This window comes from Denticeps clupeoides, chromosome 3 (assembly GCF_900700375.1).
Source record: "Denticeps clupeoides chromosome 3, fDenClu1.1, whole genome shotgun sequence".
NCBI lineage: Eukaryota > Metazoa > Chordata > Actinopteri > Clupeiformes > Denticipitidae > Denticeps > Denticeps clupeoides.
This window is the reverse complement of record NC_041709.1, coordinates 27,948,366-27,974,773: the sequence shown is the minus strand read 5'-3', so window position 1 is coordinate 27,974,773 and position 26,408 is coordinate 27,948,366. Positions and strand designations below refer to the sequence as shown.

The 26,408-nt window shown below is 40.1% G+C and overlaps 1 protein-coding gene across 8 annotated transcripts in view; it reads left to right on the top strand.

Annotated features, from left to right (window-relative positions):
- stx8 (syntaxin 8) overlaps positions 1 to 26,408 on the top strand; it is a 76,965-nt gene continuing 50,557 nt past the window's right edge. For 7 of the 8 annotated variants that reach the window (XM_028974369.1, XM_028974367.1, XM_028974371.1 and 4 more), the window contains exons 1-6: positions 1 to 142; positions 955 to 1,054; positions 1,703 to 1,797; positions 2,117 to 2,227; positions 6,748 to 6,875; positions 7,711 to 7,803. In XM_028974369.1, the coding sequence (XP_028830202.1) occupies positions 126 to 142; positions 955 to 1,054; positions 1,703 to 1,797; positions 2,117 to 2,227; positions 6,748 to 6,875; positions 7,711 to 7,803 (544 nt within the window). In that variant the 5' untranslated portion in view covers positions 1 to 125. Of the gene's footprint in view, positions 143 to 954; positions 1,055 to 1,702; positions 1,798 to 2,116; positions 2,228 to 6,747; positions 6,876 to 7,710; positions 7,804 to 14,641; positions 14,860 to 26,408 lie in introns of those variants that run through there. The other variant, XM_028974373.1, reaches the window with a different exon arrangement.

The window sequence follows — 26,408 nt, the reverse complement described above, 5'->3', positions numbered from 1 at the left end:
TCGATTTTGTCGTTTTTACACGGTTTGTTCCTCGCAGACCACCGTTCTGACGTCCAGCGAACAGGAAGTGGGTTCGGGATTCAGTGTTGTCAGAGTTCACACTGATCTGAAAAATCAAGTAAATAATGTCCCAGGACCACTGGTGAGCGCCTTTAATCATTCGCTTTAGGGGCGTTGTATCGGTTTAGTATACATGTGTACCGTTTGCTGTGAAATAACGCGGCTAGCTTGCTCGCTAACTTCAGTAACTGGATATCGGTTTAAAAAAAAAGATTTTCTGTGGTTCAGGAAATTATGTCAATGATACAAAGAAACATTGAGAAATGAGACCATTTGTGCCCGTCTTTTTTTTTTGGTTTTCGGCAATCCTACTTCTTGCTATCAGCTACAGTGCGTGCTAATGCTTTTAAAACAATTATTAGCCCGGTAACGTGGGCAATCATGTGTGTATACATTTTTTAAGATTCGCACTTCCACTTGGGGTTTAGCTTGGATTTGTGTGGGGTTTGGTCATGAAAGAAAACGCTGAAATGTCTGTCCTTGCAGCAATCTCGTGATCAATAGGGAATGAGGAACTGTGCGTGTTGGTTCGGGGTTCCGTCTTATAGCACCAAAGAATGAAAGCATGCACGCAATGTTTGCCAGTTGCATTGCTAGTAGATAGCTTGTAAAGTAAAGTGTGATACACTTGTGATGCACAGCACACGGTGCACACAGTGAAATTTGTCCTCTGAATTTAACCCATCACCCTGAGTGAGCAGTGGGCAGCCATGATAGGCGCCCGGGTAGCAGTGTGTGGGGACGGCGCTTTGCTCAGTGGCACCTTGGCAGATCGGGATTCGAACTGGCAACCTTCTGATTATGGGGCCACTTCCTTAACCGCTAGGCCACGCTGCCCCCAGCGTGCGCATTTGTGTGTTGTTTTTAATCATCTGTTGTGGTTGTTGTTGACAGGTTACAGAACTATAACGCCACATGCCGACTTGTGCAAGAAATTGCAGAAAATATCCATGAGCGCAACAGGCAACAGAGAACAGGCGGAAACGCGGCGAAGGTGAACATTAATTACTTCAAACCCTGATCGGTTGAATAAATGATCTAACTCAACATTCTGATTGGCTGAGAGGACTTGTGATATAATCTGTGACGTGGAATCTCTTCCACACTGACGTAAAATTAATTCAGCGAGGGGAGGACTTAACATAACGGATATGAATGAAGTTATATGGCTATTAAACTAAAAACAAAATAACTTTGTTTGAAGTACCAACAAGCCACTTATACTATCATTCCCTTGTGCCCATATGGTTCTCACCCCTTAATATTTTACAAAGGTATATTATATATAACAATTTTTGAAATATGTTATGTGTATGCACAGAATTTAATAAATGTATATAAACAATAATATATAATATACTTTTTTCTATAATTATATAATAATGTATATATCATTACATGCCCGAATGTCTCTTTTTTTTTATTTTGGTCATCATCATAGTTATTAATACACTCTGCTAGTGGCATAAGTGTGATTCACAGTCATGCATCCTTTTAGTTGTTTTTCATAATTAGTTATTATTTAATTTCCATATACATTACATGCCTTAAACACACTGAGAGCCGGTGATGGCTATTTAAAAAAACGCTGAATTGTGCAGAGGGATAATAGTGTTGACTGTTGTGGATGTCGTCTCACCAGATTAATATGACTCTACGAGCCTCAATGCAGAAGTTGAACCAGAACATCACCCACCTGAAGGAGACCCTTCTCCAAGCCTTGTCTCAGCACCGCATGTATCCTTTCATATGCTGTTTATATATCATCTACAGATGTGGACATAAATGTAGTGGATAATGTAGTGTGATACAAATAATACATTTTAGGCAAAACATTAAGCACAGAGCTGCTGGGAAAAGGCACATCCAGCCTCAATCCAATTGAAAATTGTTTAGTTAATCCTGCAACTGGATGAAAAGTTATAATTTCTTTAACTCAAAAGGAGAAGGTTTTATGTAATTGTTCATTTGGCCTGTAGTGGGCAGTGTGCTTCCATAAACCAATACCTGCGCTTTTACAGCAGTTCTTTTGGACCCTTAACAAAAAACCTGTCAGCTTGCAGTCTGAAGCAGATAGACGACAGAACCTGGTGGATGACCTGGTGACCAGGGAGAGGCAGATTCTTGCCACGTTCAAAGGGGAAACCCCCGACTTTGAGCCCTCCAGGTAGGAACTTGTGGTGGAGAACATCCAGCTGTGAACTGTTCGGTAAACAGGGTGAGTGGAAGTGACCTGACTCCCACCTGACCACGTTGTCCGATACCCACTGTGCCGTCGGAAGTCTCCTCTGCACTTTCTGGTCAGTTGACTCCCAAATCACCTTGTTCATTAGTTGTGCCAGGCTGGTGATCACATGCTTGGCACTCGTTCCGCAGGGCCATTCCCACTCTTCCCTGATCTGACTTCCCACTTGCAAAGTGTAGGAATCAAAGCAAGGCACGCCACCGGCTATATCCTGAGAATGTGCATTATTTGTAATCTAAGTGACAGCTGGGTGCAAGGTCTGGACCACAAGACCTGACCCCTCCTGGTCTGGCAAAACTGCTATTTTGTAACAGTGACATGGACTTCCTGTGACTCATCATAATAATGGGAATAAGAGTGCAATTCCCGATGTCAGAAGAATTACACTCTTTAAAAAACTGACGGAATGCTGTGTGGATTAATTTATTGTACTTAATTTACTGCATTTTACTACAATGTTTATTTTTTTGTCTTATGTGTGCCAGGCTGCCCGCATCGGAGCTGTTAAACAGTTTGTTTAATTAGAAAAGCATTTTAAAATCAGTTGCCTCTTTTGTGAGTAAACGGTTGTTTGCAATATTTAGTGTTTAATGATTTGCATATGTTGACTATACGTTGATAAGTAAGTTGTGTAGCAGTAGCATACATAATGAATTACATAAATGTAAATACATGGTGCCGATACATTAAGGCAAACCCCCTGCCACCCCACCAACACTATTTTCTTTGCATAAATACAATTTCACAAGCAAGCTTTTTTGCAGCTCTCGGTGCTTTCTTTTTTGTGGAATAAGGGTCCAAATGGCTCTGAGTGTAAAAGGTTGCCGACCCCTAACTTTTTTCACTGGTTGCACTGGTGCATCTAACTTTTTTCTCAGGTGCCCAACACAAAAGTGAATCGCATTTAACACAGCAGCTTTACTGTCCATATAGACAAAATTGACTTGTAAGTTATAACTAACAATAATTAACAATCTGTTTAACATTTAGTAGAATTTGAATTCTACAAGAATTCAGAAAATGTGTTTGTGCATAAAGTGCATCACTGAGCTGAAATTAAAACAACAAAATATAACAGGAAAATAAAAAGGAGATCTAAATTAGAGTGAGTGTATTATGTGCATCAAACTGAGCAACATTAATTGTTCATTAATTAATTGTACATTTATCACTACATGTGTTCTATAGATGCATTTAGCTTTTTCAGTGTTTTTTCAGAGTGGTAAATGAGTGGTCTGGTGTGTGACTGCAAGTGTCAGCTTTTGTTGAACCATAATGCAAATTGCAGGTGGTGAATGCTTTTTGATATTCTTCGAGCCAGAATTGAACCAACGACCTAAGAATTCTGTATCATGTAAGGAAGCACCAGTGGATGGCACTGCCTGACATCAAATGATTTTTCAGGATATCAAAAATAACAGAGGAAATGTTAATGATGTGGGCTTTGAAAGCAATTGTTCCAGACCGCATTAAATAGAATGAGTAATAAAAGGCCTAATTTTCATGGACCACTAAATAAAATTCTCCTTAGTGCTGACAGGCTCAGTTTAGGATTTTAACAACACTTTGGATTTACCAGCTCATCTGTCTTATTATGCATCTCAGAGAATTTCATGCTCCATAGCCACCTGGAAAATGCATTTGGGTGGGTGCAGGTGTAAATTTAGCCCTGGGATTCTATCAGATATGTTGACTGGTTTTGTCTGCGACAGGGCCCTTTCGTCTCTTATAGATCACTTACTGGGGGTCCTATAGCCAAATCAGATGTTATCTAAGAATCCATTAGATGATCAAACAGTTTTTATCTGCTCTTATAATATCTTGCAAAAAATGTTGCCTTTTTTTTTTTTACTTTTTGGGTTGGGGGGGGGTGATTGTGGGGTGGAACACAGTGGGTGGTCTTTGTCTAGAAGTGGTGGGTATTAGCCTTGCTTGAACAATCAGAGTTCGTTCATTCTTTCTTTGAGGCCATAAGGGAAAGGGTATCGTATTGGTGAAACAATACGTTTGTGGAAGATTAGCCACTAATCAAGTAAAAGGGACAAGGCGCCTAGCTTAGAAGGCCCCCAACTGTGTCTTGCCACCCCCACCCCCTCGTTTCTCAACATTCACCTCCTTTATATTTGATCATGATGCAAGAAGTTGTAATTAGTTAAATCGCCGGGCCCCTCGGAATCACGTCTTCTCTGCCGGCTGCACTCTAGTGTGACGCCTCCTCTGCGGAGATCTGTCTGATTAACTTGGCGGACTCAGTGGGAGGCTAATTGGATAAAACTTTAATCTTCACGCTGCCAAGCTGCACCGGGAGGAAGTGGAGCGCCGCTGCGCAGCACGAGAGTTACCAAACATGTCAGAGAGATTAGCGCCGATGGCTGACCCGGCCAAGGCACCGGTGGATTAATAGCATCTTCAGGAACGCTTCAGAAGAGTGGAGAACTGCTTCACTGCCTCTTTCCGCAGAGGAAATGATGAGTTCCTGAAGTCCAGCCTGACATGTCCTGTCCAAAGATACGTAAAGCTCTCCCGACATTCTAACATTAAGGTACACCTTGACTTAATGGAATATCTGAAAACTTTGCATGTTCTCATTTAAGGCATAAGGCATATGTTTTCCCTGCCAATCATATTTGATCTGTCAGTAGTTGCCTCTAAATGCTTCCTATAAATTCCATTAAGAGTCTGGATTCTGGTATTTTGGACCTTTTTTCTTTACAAAACATCTCTATTTCATTCAGGTTTGATGGCTTCTGAGAATAGACAGCTCTCTTTAACTCACACCAGATTTTGAATAATATTCAGGTCTGAGGACCTTTTCCATTAGTTGCTTACTTGCAACCAAATTACCTTTTACCAGTTACCTTTTAAAATGCTTTGTGAACCTGACTAATATTAACCCTGTTGGCTTGCTGTAGTGGAGGGGGAAGGGGAGGGTGCTCCGCGGTGGCCTCAGCAAATTTGCGTATCATTAATATTAATACTACTTCTATGTAATAGGCTTTGCTTCTCAGGTAAATTCATGTGGTCTTGTTCTTTTCATATTAAGACACATTAATACAAACTAGTTTTAAGAAACACGTTTTCTTTCCCCTTCCTTCATTTGTGGCGCCCTCTGGGAGGCATTTGCCAATATTGGCAAGTGCACTCTCTCATGGAATTTTACTCACTAGACCTATGCAGTCATTAATAAAATAGAACAAGGAATGGAACAGGGGGATGTTCGTTTTAGAAGGGGGTGGCCACACCAGATTCTGGATTTCTGTGCACATTTCAGATTGGCACTTTATTGTGGGCAGTCTAAGGCACATCTATGTATTATTCATGCTGTTTAATCAGCACATTGATATGTCACTCGTGTAAGGTGGGATGGATTATCTCTGCAAAGGAGAAGTGCTCACTAACACAGATTTACACATATTTGTGAACAATATTTGAGAGAAATGGGTCTTTTGTGTATGTAGAAAATGTTTCAGATCTTTGATTTCAGCTCATGAAAAAACAAAGCTGTTGATGTAAAGAGTAAAATAAATGGCCGCTAGTCATTTTTTGGAAATGTATTTAATGATCCAGAATTGTTACTTTTAAAAATCAGCTGGTAATCTTAATTGAACTGTGATTCAAGTGATGCCACTAGCTTTTGCATGCAGATGATAAATGACATATAAAGTCTGGATTTACATCTGTATCATGCCAGTTTTTTTTCCTCAGGGCTTCTAGAAATGCGTAAATTCTGTAAAATGACAGGAACCCTTGTTCTGTCTTAGAAGTAACATGTGTGACTTCCTTGTCTGACCAGTACATGACTCCTCACTCCTTGTCTTCACTGACTGCTTGTTCCACCGAGACACCAGCTCCTGGCCACAAGACGGCCCTGGGGTCCAACACTCAGCTTTTTTTCATTACCCCGAGAAATGCACTAGACCACAGTTGTGGCCTTCGGTGCAACTCAGCAGAGTGCCCTTCCGCCCGCCCTCATGTCATGTGAGAGCTGAACTGAGAACCTTGGACTGTTAGTGGTGGTTTTCGCTTTGTGGACTGCCCTAACTTCAGAGTCCTGAGCAGATAGAATTCTAATAGATCGACTTGCCCAGTTACTTTTACTTTGGTATTTGTGGTTTGCATCTTTTATAGAACACAGATGGTCTGTTTACTCTGATGCGTCACTGTTTCATCCAGATCAGGATGTTCATTTTTACATCAGCTCAAAACAACACTGTTTGTTACCCAGAAAAAAAGTAAAAAAAAAAATTTAAACGGCTTCATCGCTCAGCATGTGTGTTACGGAATTCTTCTAGCCAGTTTAAATTTGTTCTTAGACTTTGTTCTTTGTCGGAAATGTGGAAAATTGCTTCAGTGTGTGTTCCAGTGGCGAAAGTGTGCCGCATACACCACACACACGCATTTGATTACAGGTTAACTGTATGTGTGCTGGCATACCTGTTCAGGTCAAGTCTGATGCCAGCTGGGGGAGGGGCTTCAGGTGCCACAGCCAACCCTTGGCTGATTGACGAGTCCGAGACGTGTGGCCTGACCTTCGGAGAGATCAAACAGCAGCAGCAGCATATTATTGAAGGTTAGCTGGGTGATTCTCTCATTGCACTCTGATACATTCAGAAGAATTAAAAAATAGTAAAATAGTGTGGAAGAAGTGTAGTGTGTAACAAATAAGGGAAAAAAACAGTGGTTTTAAGATACATTTCAGCAGTTATATCAAAAGTGCTAAATAGAGCTCAATCTGGCCAGACTGGCATGGCGGCTAGCGCTGTGGCCTCAACCTGCAAAATTGTGAGCTTGAATTTTAGCCCTGGCTGTGTATGTTGAGTTTGCATGCTGTCCCGTGACCCTGAGTAACAAGACTATGTGGTTAAGGATAGTGAATATGTGTGTGTGAGTGAAATATATTACAGAACTGGTTGTCAGGGAAATTAACAGTCCTGCAGATACCCACAACTGAGCATTATGAAGTTTTAACACAAAATTATAGTCATCTGTAAAGTAGAACTACTCTTTGCAAAACTAAAACATGGAATTCCAATGCACTTTTTTTAGGCCCAATTTTGAAACCATGCACCAGGTTTTTCTGTTCTTGGAACAGTGAATTTAGCATCGTCGTCATCAAATGGGAATTCAGCTGAAACATGCGCAATGATGCAGCGCTTGGAAGGTGCAGTAAGCGTCTCATTAAACGCACATGGTGTCAGATCCTGAGCCCACCAGCCTGTGAGGTCACTCCTCTGTCCAAATGGCCAAATTTCAGAGGAACCCAACATGAGCCCTGCGTTTGGGGCTGAACAGAATGAAGCGCTTTGAGGTGTAGCTGGCAGGTGCTGGGTACTGATTGGCTTTTGTACATTTGGAGGTAAATGCTGCATGAAGTCACGGTTTTCTTTCTTGGTTTCTCTCTGCAGTCCAGGATGCCGGCCTGGACGCATTGGCAGCCGTTATCAGCAGACAGAAACAGATGGGAAAGGACATTGGCAATGAGCTGGATGAGCAGAACGGTAAGAAGCCTGGATCATACAGTAGAGTTTCTCAACATCTTATTGTTCCAAGTCTTCCAACCATTGGTCCTGTGCACTGGTTCATGTGCTGTAAAAAACTTTATTTTTTAATATATTGCAGTGGAGCTAATTGTGGTTGTTTCATATAATGTTATGTTGCAGCATAAGCTACAGTCAAACCTACAGATAAATGAAGAATTGTGATATGTATGTTTGTGTCTAGAAACATGTACACTTGTGTTTGTGTAGTGCATCACTTTTTCCACATTTTATGTTACAGCCTTATTCCAAAATGGATTAAATGCATTTTTCATCAGAATTCTACACACAACACCCACAATGACAGCATGAAAAAAGTTTACTTAAGGTTTTAGCCAATTTATAAAAAAAAAAAAAATTATATATTAATATATGTAATACATATTATATTAGATATTGGCCGAAACCTCAAGTAAACTACTGTGGGTATGGAAAGTATTCAGACCCCTTTAAAATGTTCACTCTTTGTTATATTGTACACAAAGCACCCCTTATTGACAGAAAAACATTTTTGCAGATTTATTAGCAAAGAAAAACTGAAATATCACATGGTATTCAGACCCTTTGCTGTGACACTCATATATTTAACTCAGCATTTCTTCTGATTATCATTGAGATGGTTATACACCTTTATTTAAGTCCAACTGTGTTTGATTATACAGATTGGACTTGATTGGGAAAGCCACACACCTGTGTATATAAGACCTTACGGCTCAGAATGAATGTCAGAACAAATGATAATCATGAGATCAATGGAACTGCCTCAAGATTTCAGAGATTTGTGACAATGCACAGATCTGGCCAGGGTTACAAAAAAAATTATGCTGCACTTAATGGAGCACAGTGGCCTCCATAATCCTTAAATGGAAGTTGTTTGGCACGACCGGAACCCTTCATAGAGTTGGCCATCTGGCCAAACTGAGCTATCAGTGAAGAAGAGCCTTTGTGAGAGAGGTAAAGAAGAACCCAAAGCTGAACTCCAGAGATGCAGTTGGGAGATGGGAGAAAGTTGTAGAAAGTCCACCATCACTGAATTCAAGTCTGGGCTCTGGCTGGACCACTCAAGGACATTAACAGAGTCATCCTGAAACCAATACTTTGATATTTTGGCTGTTTGCTTAGGGTCCTGCTGAAAGATGCCCCCAGGGTTCTAGAGCACTCTGGAGCAGGTTTTCATCCAGGAGGTCTCTGTACATTGCAGTCATCTTTCCCTCCATCCTGACTTGATTGGGAAAGCCACACACCTTGCACACCTTCACCCTACCAGTTAAAGACATAAAAGTGTAATATTTGGTTATGTTTGCAATATTTGCATATTGGTTCATTGTTTACTTGCAACATTTGCAATACTGTGGTCTGTAGCAGTTGCAAAAAGCATTTCACTGCACATCATACCGTGTATGACTGTGTATGTGACAAATAAAATTTGAATTTGAATAGTCTCCCAGTCTCTGCAGCTGAAAAACATCCCCACAACATGATGCTGATGCATGCTTTGCTGTTTGGATAATATTGGCTTGTTGATGAGCAGTGCCTGGTTTCCTCCAAAGGTGACACCAGGCACTCACACCAAGATTTACACCATCTTTGTCTCATTAGACCTGAGGATTTTATTCTCATGGTTTGAGAGTCTTTCATGTGCCTTTTGGCAAATTCTGGGCAGGCTGGCACGTGCCTTTTACTAAGGAATAACTTCCGTCTGGCCACTATACCATGCAGAGATGGTTGTCCTTCTAGAAGGTTCTCCTTTGTCCACAGAGAACCTCTGGATCACTGAGAGAGTGACCATTGGGTTCTTGGTCAACTCCCTGACTAAGGCCGTTTTCCCCTGATCAGTCAGTGTAGGTGGCCGACCAGCTCTAGTAAAAGTCCTGGTGGTTTTGAACTTCATTCACTTACGAATGATTGAAAATATGGGCTCATTGGGACCTTCAAAGCAGCAGATTTTTTTCTGTAACCTTCCCCAGAGTTGTGCCTACAGGCAATTCCTTTGACTTCATGCTTGGTTTGTGCTCTGACATAACTATGGGACCCTATATAGACTGGTGTGTGTCTTTCCAAATCATGTCAAATCAATCATCTCCAATATCTGTTTTTTATTTTTAATAAAGTTTTTTCATGTGAATACTTTCCGGATGCACTGTACATTGTTGTAATTATTCATTTCTGTATCATATTTTCATTAAGAAAAAAGGACTTCAAATTACAAAAAAATTTTATAAGTATATTTTTCAGAAAATTAATAAAAACATATCCCCCTGAATCATAATTGAGCTAAAAGTTCCTCATTCATATTCTTGGCAAGGGTTAGGTGCACGACAGTGTCAGGCCATTCATATCTATGCTGCTTTTCCTTCCCCCGCATGTGATTGGCCTTTTCTGTACCGAGTCGGGATTCTAGCCCTCCCAAACTTATTACATTTGTCCATAATTCCCTCTCACTATGCTTGTTCTTGGACCCTGGGTCTGGGTCAGCAGTGGACACTTGATGCTTTTCTGGCCATCGCTGGATGAGTCGCAGTTTATGACCTTGGAAGTGGCCCGGATTTCTCTGTTTGCTGGGAAATGTGGAGTCTCTGGACTCCACCAGCTGCCACCGATCTGCTTTTTTTCCCTCCTCCCTCATTTTTACCCTCTGCTCCTTTTACTGTTATTGACCGCAGGAGGAGGTGGGATTTGTTATTTTTTAATCCACCAAGTGTTTCGGTCCTCTGCGTAAAGTGCATGGCGTCAGTGTTTCCAATGTGGTGAAACAGTGGATGGGAGAGCTGTAACCGAGAATGCTAGAGTCCTGCTACTAACAAGGACTTCAGACTTGATATGAACTGGCTGTCATGTCCTCCCTCCGGTGCCTTTTATACTTTTTCCTAATGTCTGCTCATCAAAACTTGGGTTTTATGGCTCTGGCTGGTTAGTACAAAACCACATTTATTTGCCTTGTGCCGAGAGACAACTGGCCAGGGGGGAGGGACATCTTCCAGTTGATTGCAGCCCCCTGACTGTTTTATTTATACCATGTCTCAGAGTTCATGAGGCTATTACTCACCAGCACCGGGATCTTGGCTCTCACCTCACCACCCCCGCAATGTCTCGCGCCCCGGTGAGTTATGGACAACATCTCGGGTCTCCAGGGTGCCAGGCAGGTGGAAATAGATGGATATATTATGGCAAGAAGCTAGCGGAATGGGACACAGTTCAAACGCCAGAGGCCTGCTGATTGTAGTTGGCCCAGTGATCCACCTCGCTCGATTTAAAGGCGGGATTTAGCTTGCCTCATGCTCTTCAATTTAAAGCACAACGAATCCCTCTTTACACCAAGAAGAGCACCACAGGGCCTAGTGTGGTAGGGTGCTAAGAGGCCCAAATATAATATAGTATGTGTCTAGATCAGTTTTTTTGGGAACAATTTATGGACACAATTTTCCTATGCATGGGGCTTATTTGTTAGTCTAGGGTCAATGATTTATGAAGGTAAAACAAGAAATAAACACAATGGATTAATGATGTTTACTGCCAATCATTGGGCTCATTACAAGCGGTACTATCTTGTTTTGTTTTGAGGATGCCCAACTTTAGATTAGCCAAAAAGTCTTTTCAATATTTCAGTGTAGCTAACCATAAATGAATTAAATTAGGGATTTAACTTAATGGAAAAGCCACTGTAGTGCACCAATCACCAACCTGGTCCTGGAGGCCACTTGCATCTTTTCACTTTCCACCACACCTGAACTAGCTGGTGTTGATGTTTTTTTAGGTTTCTGTTCTGAATGAAAGAAAAGCAAACTACACCAAATCATGCAAAAATTATACTAAACACAGCTGCATAAAACCTTTGTTTCTACATTTATTTATTAAAATTACCTTAGTACAATAATACTTGTATTGTGGTCTACTCCTTATGTATTATTGTAAAATAAAATAAACTTTGACATTTTTTGCAGTTTAGTATTCAGCATTTTCAGTATAATGTAGACTAACTAACATGTTCATAATCTGTTCCATAATCGAGCAAAATCCAGCCATTCAGATATACTATCCATTTTGGTTTTCTGTGGTTTTATTACTTTGTCGTTTAAAAAAAAAAAAAAAATACTGAAACGACAGAAAAACTTTACCTTGCCTCCAACCTTTGCTTTCACCCAAACCTCCAAATCTTGTCTTACATTGATCAGCTAAGTTTTTTTTTGGAGTCAAATGCTGAGAAAGCTTTGTGTATTTTGATGGTGACCTTCCAAGACAAGGTACACGCTGCAGGACATGCATCAAAAGGATACTGAAACAAAGTGCTTAGGCTAAATTTAATTTTGAGTATTACAGCAAACAGCTCTGGTGGGGTATAACGATATTAAATAGCTCAACTGACAATGCAAAAAGTGCAATTAGGAAAATATCATACTATTAAGTAGGGAAAATAGATGAAAGTTATATAAAGGGTAGAAAGATTAGATCACAGTTTCCTACGACATCAGTGTCCCTTTTCTTTTCCCACCACTAATTTTAGTCCAGTATCTGTCAGGATTACATTTCTTTGCTGTGTCTGTGTCTTTTCAGTTTTTCTAATGGCCTTTGACCTTGCTGACCATTTGCTCCTTTTTTGGAAGGGGCACAGTGTTGGAACGGATTGCTAACTAAGTGTGCAGTTGGGCTCAGAACATGACTCAGAAAGTGACTACTAAGTAACTGGTACAGGCTTTCGTCATTGGGTGCAGTCACTGTTTCAGAATTGTTCCTCCTAAACTTTATACAGATCAAAGTTAAGTGCTTCTGTGACAAGGAATTTTTATTTAAATAATGAATGGTAATATATCTATATATAACGGCTTTGATGTTATCAATGTAACTCATGTAAATGCTTAAGGCAATAGCAATTCTGAAATTAAACATAATAGAACACACAATTTTTAAAGGACAGTCATCAATCTTTGACCCCTTATATTACTGCAGTATTTTCAAATGATCTAGGCACTGCTATAGACATCTTGGGACTGAGATAAACATACTTACATTTTCAGTGGAAATTTAAGGAAATATAGCTTCCTATATATAGATCCCTGTTTCTTACAATCACTGTGTACTACAAGGTCGGTTTGGTTATGGACGTTGGATTTTGTTCATGAGGCTATGATGTTAAAGGAAGATTCTATACATGATGCACAGGACATTTTGATAACACAAGGTTCTTTTTCCCCATAACTAGTGGTCAGAACTATTGACAAGTGTAACATGTATGTTGTACTTGTCGTGCCTTACTAGTGGGTAGGTCAATATAAAATTATGACAAAAACCATACATGCAGTTTGAAAACTTGCGATGTGATGCATGGGACACAGACAACTAGTCTCACTTGTTATAATGAACGTCCACAATAAAATTCTGTGAACTCTATAAGCATTCAGACAAAACTATTGAACCAGATATTTCAGTCTATAATGGGTGTCAAAACTGTGCAACAATTAAAGAAAGTATATATATATAAAATGTCAAAGATGGTGTGATGCACATTACAACAATGGTTAAGTTTAACATATGATAGCCAGTACTAAAAATGTCTTGCAGTATATTAATATTTTAATGCCTGATGCACTATTCAATATAACATATAAACTGAACTTTGAATGTCTGGGTTATGAAATGATTTGCCTTGAATGTAATTGAAATTAGTAACAATTTTACATATTGAGAGGTAAACAAATATATTAAATAAACTGAAGTGATGGTTCACATTATTTGATGTTCCACATCAAATCTGACATTATTTATTCAGAAGTAAAAGTGTAAATATTACAAGACACTGCCTTTGGATGACTACTCTTCTAAAAAATATTTAGCTTCATCAGATATTCCTGTCATGACCCTTTGTGTCTGCTCTTGAAGTGGATATGAGTGTTGCTATGCAACACGTCCAGTGTTATGAGACAGTTTTTACCAGTATTTGCACAAAATTAGCTCATCCAGACAAGCAACAACACTTCACTCAGATTTAGACTTTGTAATGCATCTTATTTGGGTTGGTCACAAAGTTGGAGATACTTGAGTTTTAATCTGTCACTTTCCAAAAGGATTATGTGTGGAGAAAAAGCTGTCAGTCTCTGTCCACCTGCTAGTATTTGCTTCTAGAATTGCTCTTTGGGTCACTGTTTTATTAAGCACCAAAAGAAAATGGCACTTGTCTGCTGAGAAAGTTCAGAAAAGTCTAGACACGGACTTATCAAACATCATCTTTGGTACAAATATGTGTTTATATGCCAGAGTTGCTGTTTCACCAATGACTCCAATAAGGACAAGTGGAACCACTAGGGTCTCATTGAACTAGTGGTATGCCATCTAATAATTAATCATAATGGATCTTAGATCCCCAGGGCTGTACATTTCCACTGCAAGTTTTTTAAAATGTAAAACCAAAATAGTTTCACAGAATATTGTATTACATAGTTCCATAGTGCAAATACATCTAACCTTTTAAGATTTGGTCTTTCATTAATCTTGTAAAAATAGTCCATAACCAAAACATAAAGTTAAAGTTTCAGTTACAAACAAACGTTAAAATCTTAAATTCCCGATGCAAGTTTCCTGCTTCTCCTGCTGGTGCAGCATTTTCTATTTAAGTCATTTAGAATGTTGGAACATTCTAATGAGGGTTCTGAAAAATGTTCTAGTGATATTCTGGGATCATTGGCCTACAAGTGTCATTCCTTGCTAACAGTCCCCTATGATGGCGTGACAAAAAACAAGGCAAGGGGACAGGCGCAAAATATTCCTGTTTACATCTCTCCCACTATCCATCATGTCCCATTCCCAGCTCTTTCCAGCCCTTGGGAGTGCTGGTGTCCGTCTCCATGCCATGGCAATGTGTGGGGGTCAAGCAAAGACTTGAAGGGTCCTCCCGTCATGTCGGCCAAACAGTGGAAAGATGAATGGCCAGTACTGAGACCTGCTGAGGATGCATGAGACCCGGCCAATTCATGGGAATGGTGAAGAAGATGACTTAATCAATCAGGCATCACAGACAGCATATTGCTTCCTTTCATCCATTGGTAACTTAAGCACGTTGTAAGTCGCTCTGGATAAGGGCGTCTGCCAAATGCCGTAAATGTAAATGTAAATCCATTCTTTTACTGTCCTAGCAGCAGGAAGATACTGCAGATAGCCTCAGATTTTTGTCTTTCTTTTCTGGGGCAATTTAGTTATTTATTAAATGCAAATGTTTTTTTTTTTTTTTTTTAAACATTTCTACGTCTAACCCTATGATGCAGGCAAAAATACTGTGTATATTTAAATATTTTCATATGGTCGTGCCATATTTCTACTATGTTCTTTTTTTATTGCATATTTGAAAATTATGTAAATGAAATGCAAATGATGTCATGACACAGTCTTCACACGCCATCTTCATGTAGGGATTGTCTCTGTCTAGGATGAATTTCACATTTGTGTCATAGGTCGAAAACAAAATGCACCTGTGTTAATTGTGTTTATTTTAAAGCATTAAATAAACGAATTCAGTCATATTCACCTCTACAAGTGTATCAAACCACTTTAAAATGCTGTATGTTCAATCATTATTAGTCTGCTAATTTTAGTCATGTAGTCATTTAGTCACATATTAATGTCTTGACATTACTTTAAAAAAAATCCCCAGTTTAAATTTTAAATGAAGATGTCATGGTGACATTAGCTGGAAAGAAGTTATCTTGAGTTTTTGGTCCAGCGTGACGGTCATGATTGATTAAGTTGTCCTTTTCAGCCCACGGGCCATGTCAGTTACAGCGATAGTGAGAGTCTGTTTGCTACAGAAAAGCCACATACCTAAACGAGCATTTAAACTAGCGTCTAAATGTTTCCGCATGTGGTTTGCTCTGGCTGAGCGCCAGGTGGTTGAGTTCAGTCGGCCTGAATTTGGCAGCTTTGTCTGTGTGACAATGGAGCGGACCTGTTTGTGTCTGGCACTGGCCTCAGACGGGCTTTTGAGCGCAATGTTTTAATTGACAGTGAGATCATGTCCAAAGAGCGAGCTCTACTGCACCTTGCTCATAGATCATTAATCATATCCTGAAGCTCCCATGATACTGAACAAATTCTTCCAGTGATCTGGGGAGTAAGTCCGACTTTGCAGTGTTTGGGTTTGTGACGCGGCCTGGTGTTTTTGTTAGACGGACTTTTTACATTTTTGTATTTTGTAGATGCTATAAAACATCTAGGAGGTATTCCCATTATACACGCCACTGCCTTGTCTGGTGGATCTTGGCTTTGATTCATCTGGCACCATCTGGAATGAATGTGCGCTTGTGACAGTCGTTAGCATCAAGACCCACATGAAGAAGGGGAAAAAAAGCCAGTGGCAGGAATTCCCAGATGGCGGGAAGGAGTGATCCATGGCTGCCTGCATGACTATTTATTTATTTGTTTGTTTGTTTATTTATTTATTTATTAATCACTTAGTCTATTTTTGCTTTGCAACAGATGTTTGGAAAACATTTTTTTAAGTGAATAAGGAAATAAATTCTGAAATATCTGAGATGAAGGCAGGTGTTACATATTGATGCACCAAAAAAAGCTTGTACCGCTTATTGCTATATAAATAATGGACACACTACAGGAAACAGTATGTACATTTAATGAACCTGTGTAATTGACTTTTTTATGTGGCATTTAAACATATGAAATATGCATATATTTCATATGTTTTTCATATATTTCATATATAAATATAACCAATGCATATATATTGTTCTGTAGGAAGGAATATACTGTTCTGAGCAAATCTATATTTTTTTATGAAGTAAAAGAAATAATGCATTTTTAGTAGAACTATATGGAATTCCATTTTAGCTTTTGGATATTCATTACAGTGTTTTTTTTTTTTGTTTTTTTTTGTTTTTTTTTAATCATTGAGATAAACAGCAGAGCAATGCTCGGTGGCACCTTGGCAACCCTTCAGTTATGAGTCTGCTTTTGTACCAGATAGGCCACTACTGGAATCATCACAGTGCTTAAAAGTAACAGGACACAGCAGTTGCAAAATTTGTAAATAAAGATAGTCACTCTGTAGGTTTTGGTTGTCCAAAATGTGTGTTGGTGACAAATTCTAATGCATTTGTTTCAGATTAACACATTATACCAAGTGACCTTGTGTGAAAATTGGCAATCCATTTACAGCAGATGATCAAAGTAGGAAATATGTTCACTGCGGTCCCAAAAAAAGACCCGTTTATTTTTATCTGATAATAGTTTTTTTCTTGTCATGTGTCTCATGTGCAGGTTTTAGTTTGGCCACAGCTAGCAGTGGTGTTAAAAGAGATGCATGGATGTCAAGGTTGATGTGTTGCTTGGCCTCATTTCTGCTGCGTGTCGTATGGATTTCCCCTTCCTCCGGCTGGGTCTTCAGATCACATCCAGATGTCCCCAAACCCACAAATGAGAGAAGCTTACATTTAAACCAAACAACAATATCCAGATTGCCTGGAAACACACTGCATATTTATATGCAAAATTAAACTTTTTCTGTCCAAGTGGACAGCAAATTAATAAACAGCTAATTAGCGGGTCAAACTAAAACTTGTCATGGTTTCACCCATTCTGTGATTTTCACACTTGAAAAATTAAGTATGCAAACATGAACAGAATTTCCTCGTTACAATACCACAGAGGACTCTGCTCCTTGAAGTGTTTAAAACAGCTGTCAAATAGTGTTTTGCACTGAGAGAAGTCCAAGTTGCATTATAACCTGCCTGCTGGTAGACTCTGCTGTACATAAAGAATGTTGAATCCCAAAAATGTTTTGGAAGAAATTATTAATGAGGAAAGGTATAAAAAGGTTTTAGAGTAACCTATCTTCCCTCCAGACGATGTCTATTTCAAGGAAGACCTTGTGTATTTCAGCTGGACAATGCAAAACTGCAGCTTTTACAACAGCATGACTTTGTCTTAGAAGAGTCCAGGTGCTGAATTTATCTGCCTACATCATTAAACAAAAAACATGACCACAGACTCTAGCAGATAGAAAACTGTATCAGGCTCCAAAAACTGATTAGGCTCCAGAGGCTCAAATCATGCCCAGAAGCACATTTCAAAAGATGGCAGAAAATGAAGATTTGCGTAAAAGGCAAAAAATGTCTAAAGTGTGGGACCATTTTACGCTGCGTAAGGTGGACAACGTAGTGTAGTGTATACACTGTAAAACTACAGCACCTTAACCGAAAACATCCTCACGTGAACTGCAGTTCTCCAAGCAGAGCTTCTACAAGGTATTGAATTTTTATGATTGCTAACTAACATTAGCGCTTCTTAGAACGTACATGTTGCGATGTTGCGAATAAAATATTTGCTCATGTGATTTGATACTTTTATTGCTTTCATTGTTTTTAATTTCAAGAACCTCCCAACTTTTTTGGAATTTGTGTTGTTTTTTTATAAGCCCTATTTTAATCTATTTATGTAAATCCTGAGGATTTCTTTGACCTTATAGCAAACAAGCTAACAGCAGTGCTTCACTTAGAGCCAGATTCAGAATAGGTTCCCGTAGAAACATGTGAGGTGAAACAAAGTTGAAATGTGTACATTATTTTTGTTTTTGCATGAAGTGCAAGGTTTTACAGGGGTTGCTATTGCATATCTTAACTCATCAGATGCTAAGTAGGACATTTTAAAGTTTTCGATCCAGTCTTTGAGGTCAATGACATCCCAGAAATCCCCAACATATGGTCAGTTCAGCTTTTAGATGGTGTTTACCTAACGCTCGTGAGTTGTGTCTGCTCTTAATATTTTAGTAATTTTTCCCCTGGAGGTCACCCCAGACTGCAGAAGATAAAGGTTGCATTTTCAGCTGCCGTAGATGGATTCCCAGTCAATATGGTTTTTTTTTTTGGTTTTTTTTTTTTTATAAATACCCTATCCCTGAGTGACAGAAGTGGAAAAAATTATTTGTTTACTTAGCGCTTACCATTCCGGGTTGGAACCGACATCCAACAGCCTGCTACTCAGCAAGCAGCGGTTCACTCCCTCCAAGGCCGGTGTGGGTCATCCCACAGAATGAGGCTCTAATGACGACTTGCCTTTGCCATGTGTTTCCCATTTGTGTTTGAGGTTGTTTTTAAATGTCTAACAATCTCTCACTCTGTGTTGCAGATCTTTACACCAAGCTTTATTCAGCCAGTACCATTCAAAAGGAACTTCAGCTATAAGCTGCCGGAAACCAATTCCATAAATGATGGTTGGGAAATTGGCCTGAAGCCAAGTTGATGCCGGCAGGTTAACCAACTCCAACAAAGTGTCCCATTATGGCTCCTGACATAAACTTTCACTGACGTCTACATGCTGGGTTTGTGGGCTGGAGATGGTCAGCCTCACCATTGCGAACACTCCCAACAGGAACTCATTAAAGGCTATTCATCCTGGCCCATGCGCTTCTGTTGAGTAATGCCCCATTAGCACTTGTGTCTGTGGTGAATTCTTGCAAGGCTAAGATGCTGTTCTTTCACACCTTGTTATTTTTGTCAAGACCCCTTCATTCTGAAGTTTGTTGGTATATTTAGCGAGTAAATGGTAGGAGTTGTGATTAGCATTGGAATTTGAAGTGCACTTTTGTGCAGGGCACATCTGCAGACATGGGCAAGTTTATGGGGGTGTCCATTCCCACATTCACTCCCACAGCTGGGAAAACAGAAGGAGGTAGCCAACGACAAGTGTAGTGGCTGATGTTAATTGCCCCGAGGGAGCAAAGCCTATGGAGACTGCAACATCCAAAAAGAAGCATTTGGAGGAAATCCTTTGAGTCTCTTATGGTCTTTGATGTATTATCTGATGTCCCCACTACGCTCAGAATCCACTGAATAAACATGATGATCTGAGGGCCCAAAGCCAGCGATAAAGAGCCGGCCTGTCATTAGAAACCCTAACCCTAACCTTTTGCATCAGAAATGAACATGGAGAACATGAGCCATTAGATGTGCAAAGCTTTTACAAAACTCACAGTCCGTTGATCTGCAGCTACTTCCAAACACGTTTTTTCATCCATTGATTATCTGAATTATTTCCAGTGATCTATTGCATATAATTTTTCCCCCAAATGCTTTTAAATTAGGCTAAATAATTGAAGGGACCTTTAATAATCAAAGTTGAGAAGGCCTGCCTGTGTTCTCAATCACTAGATGGACCCAGGAAAGCACAAAAATGTATTGTCTAATTTTACACTACTCACAATAAGTTAGGGATATTGTGAGAGACATAGTTGATGTCATACATATGGTGTTTGTTTTACTTCAAACATTTTTAGGATAGAGAGGCAATTGGGGTGATAGACACACCTAATTTTGTGTTTTCCATGTAATGGTCTCATTGTGTACAGGTGTGCCTTATGTTGGGGCCAATACCAAGAGACAATCTTTCTCAGTGTGGCATCCATTTCAACAGTCTGTGGATATAAAAAGCTGGTATCAGCAGACTTGCATCAAGACGCAGAACTACTGGCAGGGTTTATAATAGACCCAGGAGTGGAGCCCCAGACAATGGTTTCCAGACAAACCATTCGTAACAGGCTCAACTGCTTTGGCTTGAATGTCAGACGACTGTTGCAGGTGACTCCACTGAACATTTGCAGCAGGCACAAGACCGTGTGACCTGGACAATGCAACAGTGGTCTACCGTCGGGTTTCGGGTCACCTTGCACAAAAATAATGGTCATCAACATTGCTGGAGAAGGCAAGGTGAGAGATACGCTGAGGTCAGCATGGTCCCCGGGGGTGCAACTGTCTGGGCAGGCATCACCAGTCAGCGCAAAACAGATTTGGTTATTGTACAAGGCTCAGTCACTGCACATTCTTACCTCAGAGACATCATAGAACCCATCATCATCCCCCAATTCCACTAGCACACCCCCAACTGTCTGTTCATGGATGAGAATGCACTACCATATCGTGGCAGATTTGTCACAGCTCGTCACAGCTTCAGGAAGTTGGAGTGCCTCATATGGTGTATCCATCAATGTCCCCTAACCTGAACCATAGAGCACGTCTGGGACCAGTTGAAGCAGAGACTGAATGATTGTACGTGACCTGGCACGTGACCTGGCAGAACTTCGTCTAGTACTTGTGGAAGAGTGGAACACATTGCCTTAGAACAACATCATGAGGATAGTGAGGTGCATGAGACATTGCTGTCAAGCTGTCATTGTGGCAAATGGTGGAAACACCCGTTACTGACATTGTCAAATTTTGTTATTGTCAAAGTATTTGGGGTAATTAATATTAAACTTATGAAAATGGGGTGTCTTCTCATACATTATTGGTAATATCAATGGGAACTTTTACTTATTTTATACAAATTCAGAGCAAATAGTAAAAGCACTCATGTAAATAACAATATCCCTAACTTATTGTGAGTGGGTTTTGGGTCATTTGAATACCATAATTATAATTTGACATTCTGCTGGTCAGAAATTTATTTTCAATATTTCATGACATCCATAGAATTGCCTAATCATTGGAGTTGATGCTGCAGTAGTAGGGTGTGTGGGTATGTGTGTGAGAGAGAGAGTTTTGAAATAAGCATCCTGGTCTAAGTAGAAAATATTACATCGATTTTTCATATTGTGACAATAATATCTCAGCAGTTTCTGCCATTACCTGTTGAGTAATTATTTTAATATTATTTTGTTTGACCAGGCGTATTTTCTAGTAACAATTAGTCAATCACCTCTTTCCTTTCCTTGGACTTGACATACAAAAGAGCAGCACTGCAGAACTTCTCAGAACTTCTGGTGTTTTGGCTGAATTTGACCACCAGGGGACAGTAGGGGAGATGGTCACATGCATCCCAGACTGACAGTGGTGGTTAACCAGAAAGGCATGTTAAGGGCTTTAAAGGCATGTCGGCCATGTGTGAGTGTCACAGAACGTCAGTTAGAGTTTGTTATTTTGTTCAAAACCTCGGAGGCGGTTTTCCTTTCACTTTCTGTCCTCAGTGTAATTACACATCTGAGTGTACAGTACTGCATGTCTCAGCCTTACGGGTGACATCGTCATCAATCTCTCATTCTAACAAACCATTTAATTCATATACTTTTCACCCCTTTCCTTTCTTAGTAATAGCTTTTTCTGTTTTCATTTTTATATACTCTGGAGACATTTTTTCTGGGACTCCATGACTTCCATGTTTTTAAAATGTCCTCTATTCTGAAGGTTTTTTGCTTTTATATAGTGGTCCCATAATACTATATCTGAAGTCTCTTTACAAAATTCAGCTGTGGTGCGGAATTACAGCCCCTTTGAGCCTGTCACACAATGAGATTTCCCCAGGACGCTCCATTTTGATGAGTAGCTTATAATGCAAAAGAGGAGCAGAGAGGAGGGACGAGCACTCTTTACAGATATCACTATTTCTCAAGTGATATTTCCATTTTAATTCCACTTTAATCTCTGCTTTCAATTTCCTTGCCTTTTTTGCTCCTTGACCTTTTTTCTGTACCTTTTAAGTAGTCTTTTAGGAAAGTGGTGGACACTTGGGGAAAATCTAATCAGTTGTCATTATCTCTTATGTATTATGTAGAAAATGGCAGATTCCCGCTCCTTTTATGCAGTTTGTTGCTAGGGAAAAACAGGATTAATATCAGTGACAACGTAAAATTTTGAAAAAAGAGTGAAAAGAATTCTTCATCTGATACCACGTGCATTGGTGTGAACATCAACAAGTCCCTGCCATTTTTAGATTTTGGACTAAAATGTCTTTCAGGTCATGCGATGGTTGGGGCATAGAGGCCAAATTGGGCCAAGAACCCAAGCTGTGTCTTTATTAGAAACCAACATATAACAGGACCTACTCACGAAGGTGGTCACACGCTCGATCTTGTGTTGACCTTCGGTTTAAATATAGAAGATATAGTTACTCTTCCGCAATCTGAAATGATCTCAGATCATTTCCTCATCGCTTTTAAAATATGTCTCAGACACAACAAACTCAATCCCCCTTGTTATAGAGACAAACGGACAATTACATCAAGTACGGCACAGAGGTTTATTAATAACTTACCAGATTTATCAATGCTGATAAACTCACCGTCAGACCCCGCTGAACTCGACCAAGCGACCAAATGTATAGAACTAACACTGCGTAGTACGTTAGATATAGTCGCTCCCCTCAAAAGGAAGATAGTAAGAGATAAAAACTTAATTCCTTGGTATAATGATCACACGCGCTCACTTAAGAAGACCGCCCAGAAATTAGAACGCAAATGGCGTCAAAGTAAATTAAACATATTCCGAATAGCTTGGAAGGAGAGCCTACTTAACTATAAGAAGGCTCTTAGCGCAGCTCGATCAACATATCTGTCCTCGTTAATAGATAAAAACAAAAATAATCCCAGATTCCTGTTTAAAACTATAGCCAAACTAACCAGGAATAAGACAGAAACGGATACTACCACTCAATATCATCATAGTAGCGATGATTTTATGAATTTCTTTAATACTAAAATTGTCGTGAATAGAGAGAAGATTAAAAGCACAACAAATAGCTCCGCCGATATTTCCATGGAAAATAATCTTCTAATAGACTACCACCGATTAGAACGATTCAACCTTATTAAAGAGCATGAATTAATGAAATTAATCTTGTCATCAAATCAATGTACTTGCGCTTTGGAACCGATTCCAACAAGGTTCCTTAAGCAAATAGCACCCGCTATTACAAATTCTACCCTCAAAATTGTTAACTCGTCGCTTAGCACCGGCCACGTACCACGTTCGTTCAAGGTAGCAGTCATTAGACCCCTGATTAAAAAGCCGGATCTTGATCGCAGTCAGCTTTCAAATTATAGACCGATATCCAACCTTCCGTTCATATCAAAAATCTTAGAAAAAGTCGTAGCCCAGCAGCTGAGCGCATACCTAGACTGTAACAATATCCATGAAGTATATCAATCAGGATTTAGACCTCATCATAACACAGAGACAGCGCTGGTTAAACTGATTAATGACCTGCTGTTGGCCTCTGATCAGGGACGCATCTCGCTGCTTGTCCTGCTTGATCTGAGTGCAGCATTTGACACTATCGATCACGCTGTTCTCCTTGCCAGGTTAGAGAATGTTATTGGGATTAAGGGAGCAGCTCTTGAATGGTTCAGATCATATTTGACCAACCAATATCAGTTTGTGGACATCAATGGTGTTTCGTCTTCACATAGTAAAGTAGAGTTTGGTGTTCCACAAGGTTCTGTCCTAGGTCCGTTACTTTTTTCTCTATACATGTTACCTTTAGGCGACGTCATCCGCAAACACGGTATTAGCTTTCATTGCTACGCTGACGACACACAGCTGTATCTGTCAGCAATGCCAGATCAGAGGCAGCAGCTGAATAATATAGAGAATTGTCTGAAGGACATTAGACAGTGGATGCTCACCAACTTTCTCCTGTTAAACCCTGACAAGACAGAAGTGCTTGTACTTGGGCCTCAAGCAGCCAGGCATAAACTGGCTGACTACACAATAGCCCTGGATAGCCTTTCTATCTCACCGAGTATTGAAGTGAAGGATCTAGGTGTCATCATTGATGCAGGTCTCTCACTCAATTCACACGTAGATAATGTCACTAGGATAGCATTCTTTCACCTTAGAAATATTGCGAAAATAAGAAATATCATTTCAATGCATGATGCAGAAAAGTTGGTCCATGCATTTATTACATCAAGGTTAGATTACTGCAATGCATTATTGTCTGGATGCTCTAGTAGGTGCATGAGTAAACTCCAGCTAGTACAGAATGCTGCAGCCAGAGTCCAGGAAATTTGACCACATCACCCCAGTCTTACAATCACTGCACTGGTTACCCATCAAATTTAGGATCGACTACAAAATCCTACTTTTAACGTATAAAGCTCTAAATGGTCTCGCCCCACAGTACCTGAGTGAACTTTTGGTTCTTTACGAACCGCCACGCCCCCTTCGATCTGTTTTCTCTGGCTTTTTGCTAAAGTCCTAGACCCTCATTTCACTTCTTTTTGACGCAGTGTCAATTATAAAGTCCAGTTTATCACAGAGTCCCCCTGTTAGACACAGACAAAGTTAAATTCACCCTAGTTAGGCTGTCCTAGTTAGGGTACCGGGCCACTGTAGCACCAATACACCACTATAACCACATATTTCAGTATCGGTCGTACAGTGCAACCGTCTGCCGCTGCTTCTGTTTGTTTTTCTTCGAGACACGGAATCAAGCACCCAGACTACTGGCAGACCCCAGTGAAGAGACCAGCAAATAAATCCTGGTTCCTGACAACTGCTTAACAAGGACATACCATGAAACAAACCAGAGGGTCACCACAGCCACCACCACCGTTACAACTATAGCTTCAGGGATCTTCAAATGGACCAGTAACATCATTATGGACACGTAATCTAGACCATGACACTGACTACATAAATGTTGTTGTTGTTGTTGTTGTGGATGAAAGTTCCTCCATAGCTCAGTCAATTGTCATTCTCATCCCCAGGATGTGCAATCACTGCCCCAGGGGAAACGCAAATGTCTTGGGCTTTGTTTGATTTGTGTAGGTTCCCAAACCGCTTCATGGTGTGTTGTGTACACAGGAGCCTTCAAGCATCTCTGAGAGCCAGCAGATTTTGGCTGGAAATCAGTCCTGCTCCTCCGCTTCTGTCACTGAGGTGTAACAAGTTTTGTAATAAATAAAAACATTGTGAAGTCACTGTCATTGTGATACACAGCACAGCACACGGTGCACACAACAAAATGTGTCCTCTGCTTTTAACCAATCACCCTTAGTGAGCAGTGGGCAGCCATGACAGGTGCCCAGGGAGCAGTGTGTGGGGACGGTGCTGGGCTCAGTGGCACCTTGGCGGCTCGGGATTCGAACCGGCAACCTTCTGATTATGGGGCTGCTTCCTTAACCGCTAGGCCACCACTGCCCCTCCCCCATGTGGAGCATTGCAGCATAAAGCATCAATGGTGTTTAGGTGGTGATCCATTTACTTCACTTTTTTACAGTCAATTTACAGATTTTAAATCTGGCAGCCATTATGGAAGATAATACAAGACATGGAAATTAATTTTACATTTACATTTTATTGTACTATCAGCTTTTAACACTGAAGTGTTTTTCTCTGGATTTTCTTGATGAAAACAGCAAAGTTTCTTTGGTATCTTGAGGAAGTAAAATGTTTGGAATATGTAATGATGTATTTTTATAGTTTTACTGCATGCCTGTTTCATTAGTTCTGTGTGTTCACTTTTACTTTGACTTTAGGGAGTGAATGGAAGCTCCAGCATTCTGGTTTTGATAGGATTTTATTTTCTCTGTCCTGTGAGAAGGTGCTGGCTGGCCTTGTTTTAGGTGTGATGGACAAATTGCGCTGAGCCTGTGAGGATAGATTCATCTGTTAGCATCCTCTGAGCAGACTGCTTTACTGCAGGACAACTCTAACCCCTTCTTCATTACATCTTCTCTTTGTTGGCTGACTTCCTGTCTGGCTTCAGTGGCAGGCATGAAGCATGCTCTGTGGATGGTACGCTTTCGATTTGAGAACAGCCTTTGAAGTCTAGCTTTTAAAGGCCAGATCCCCTCT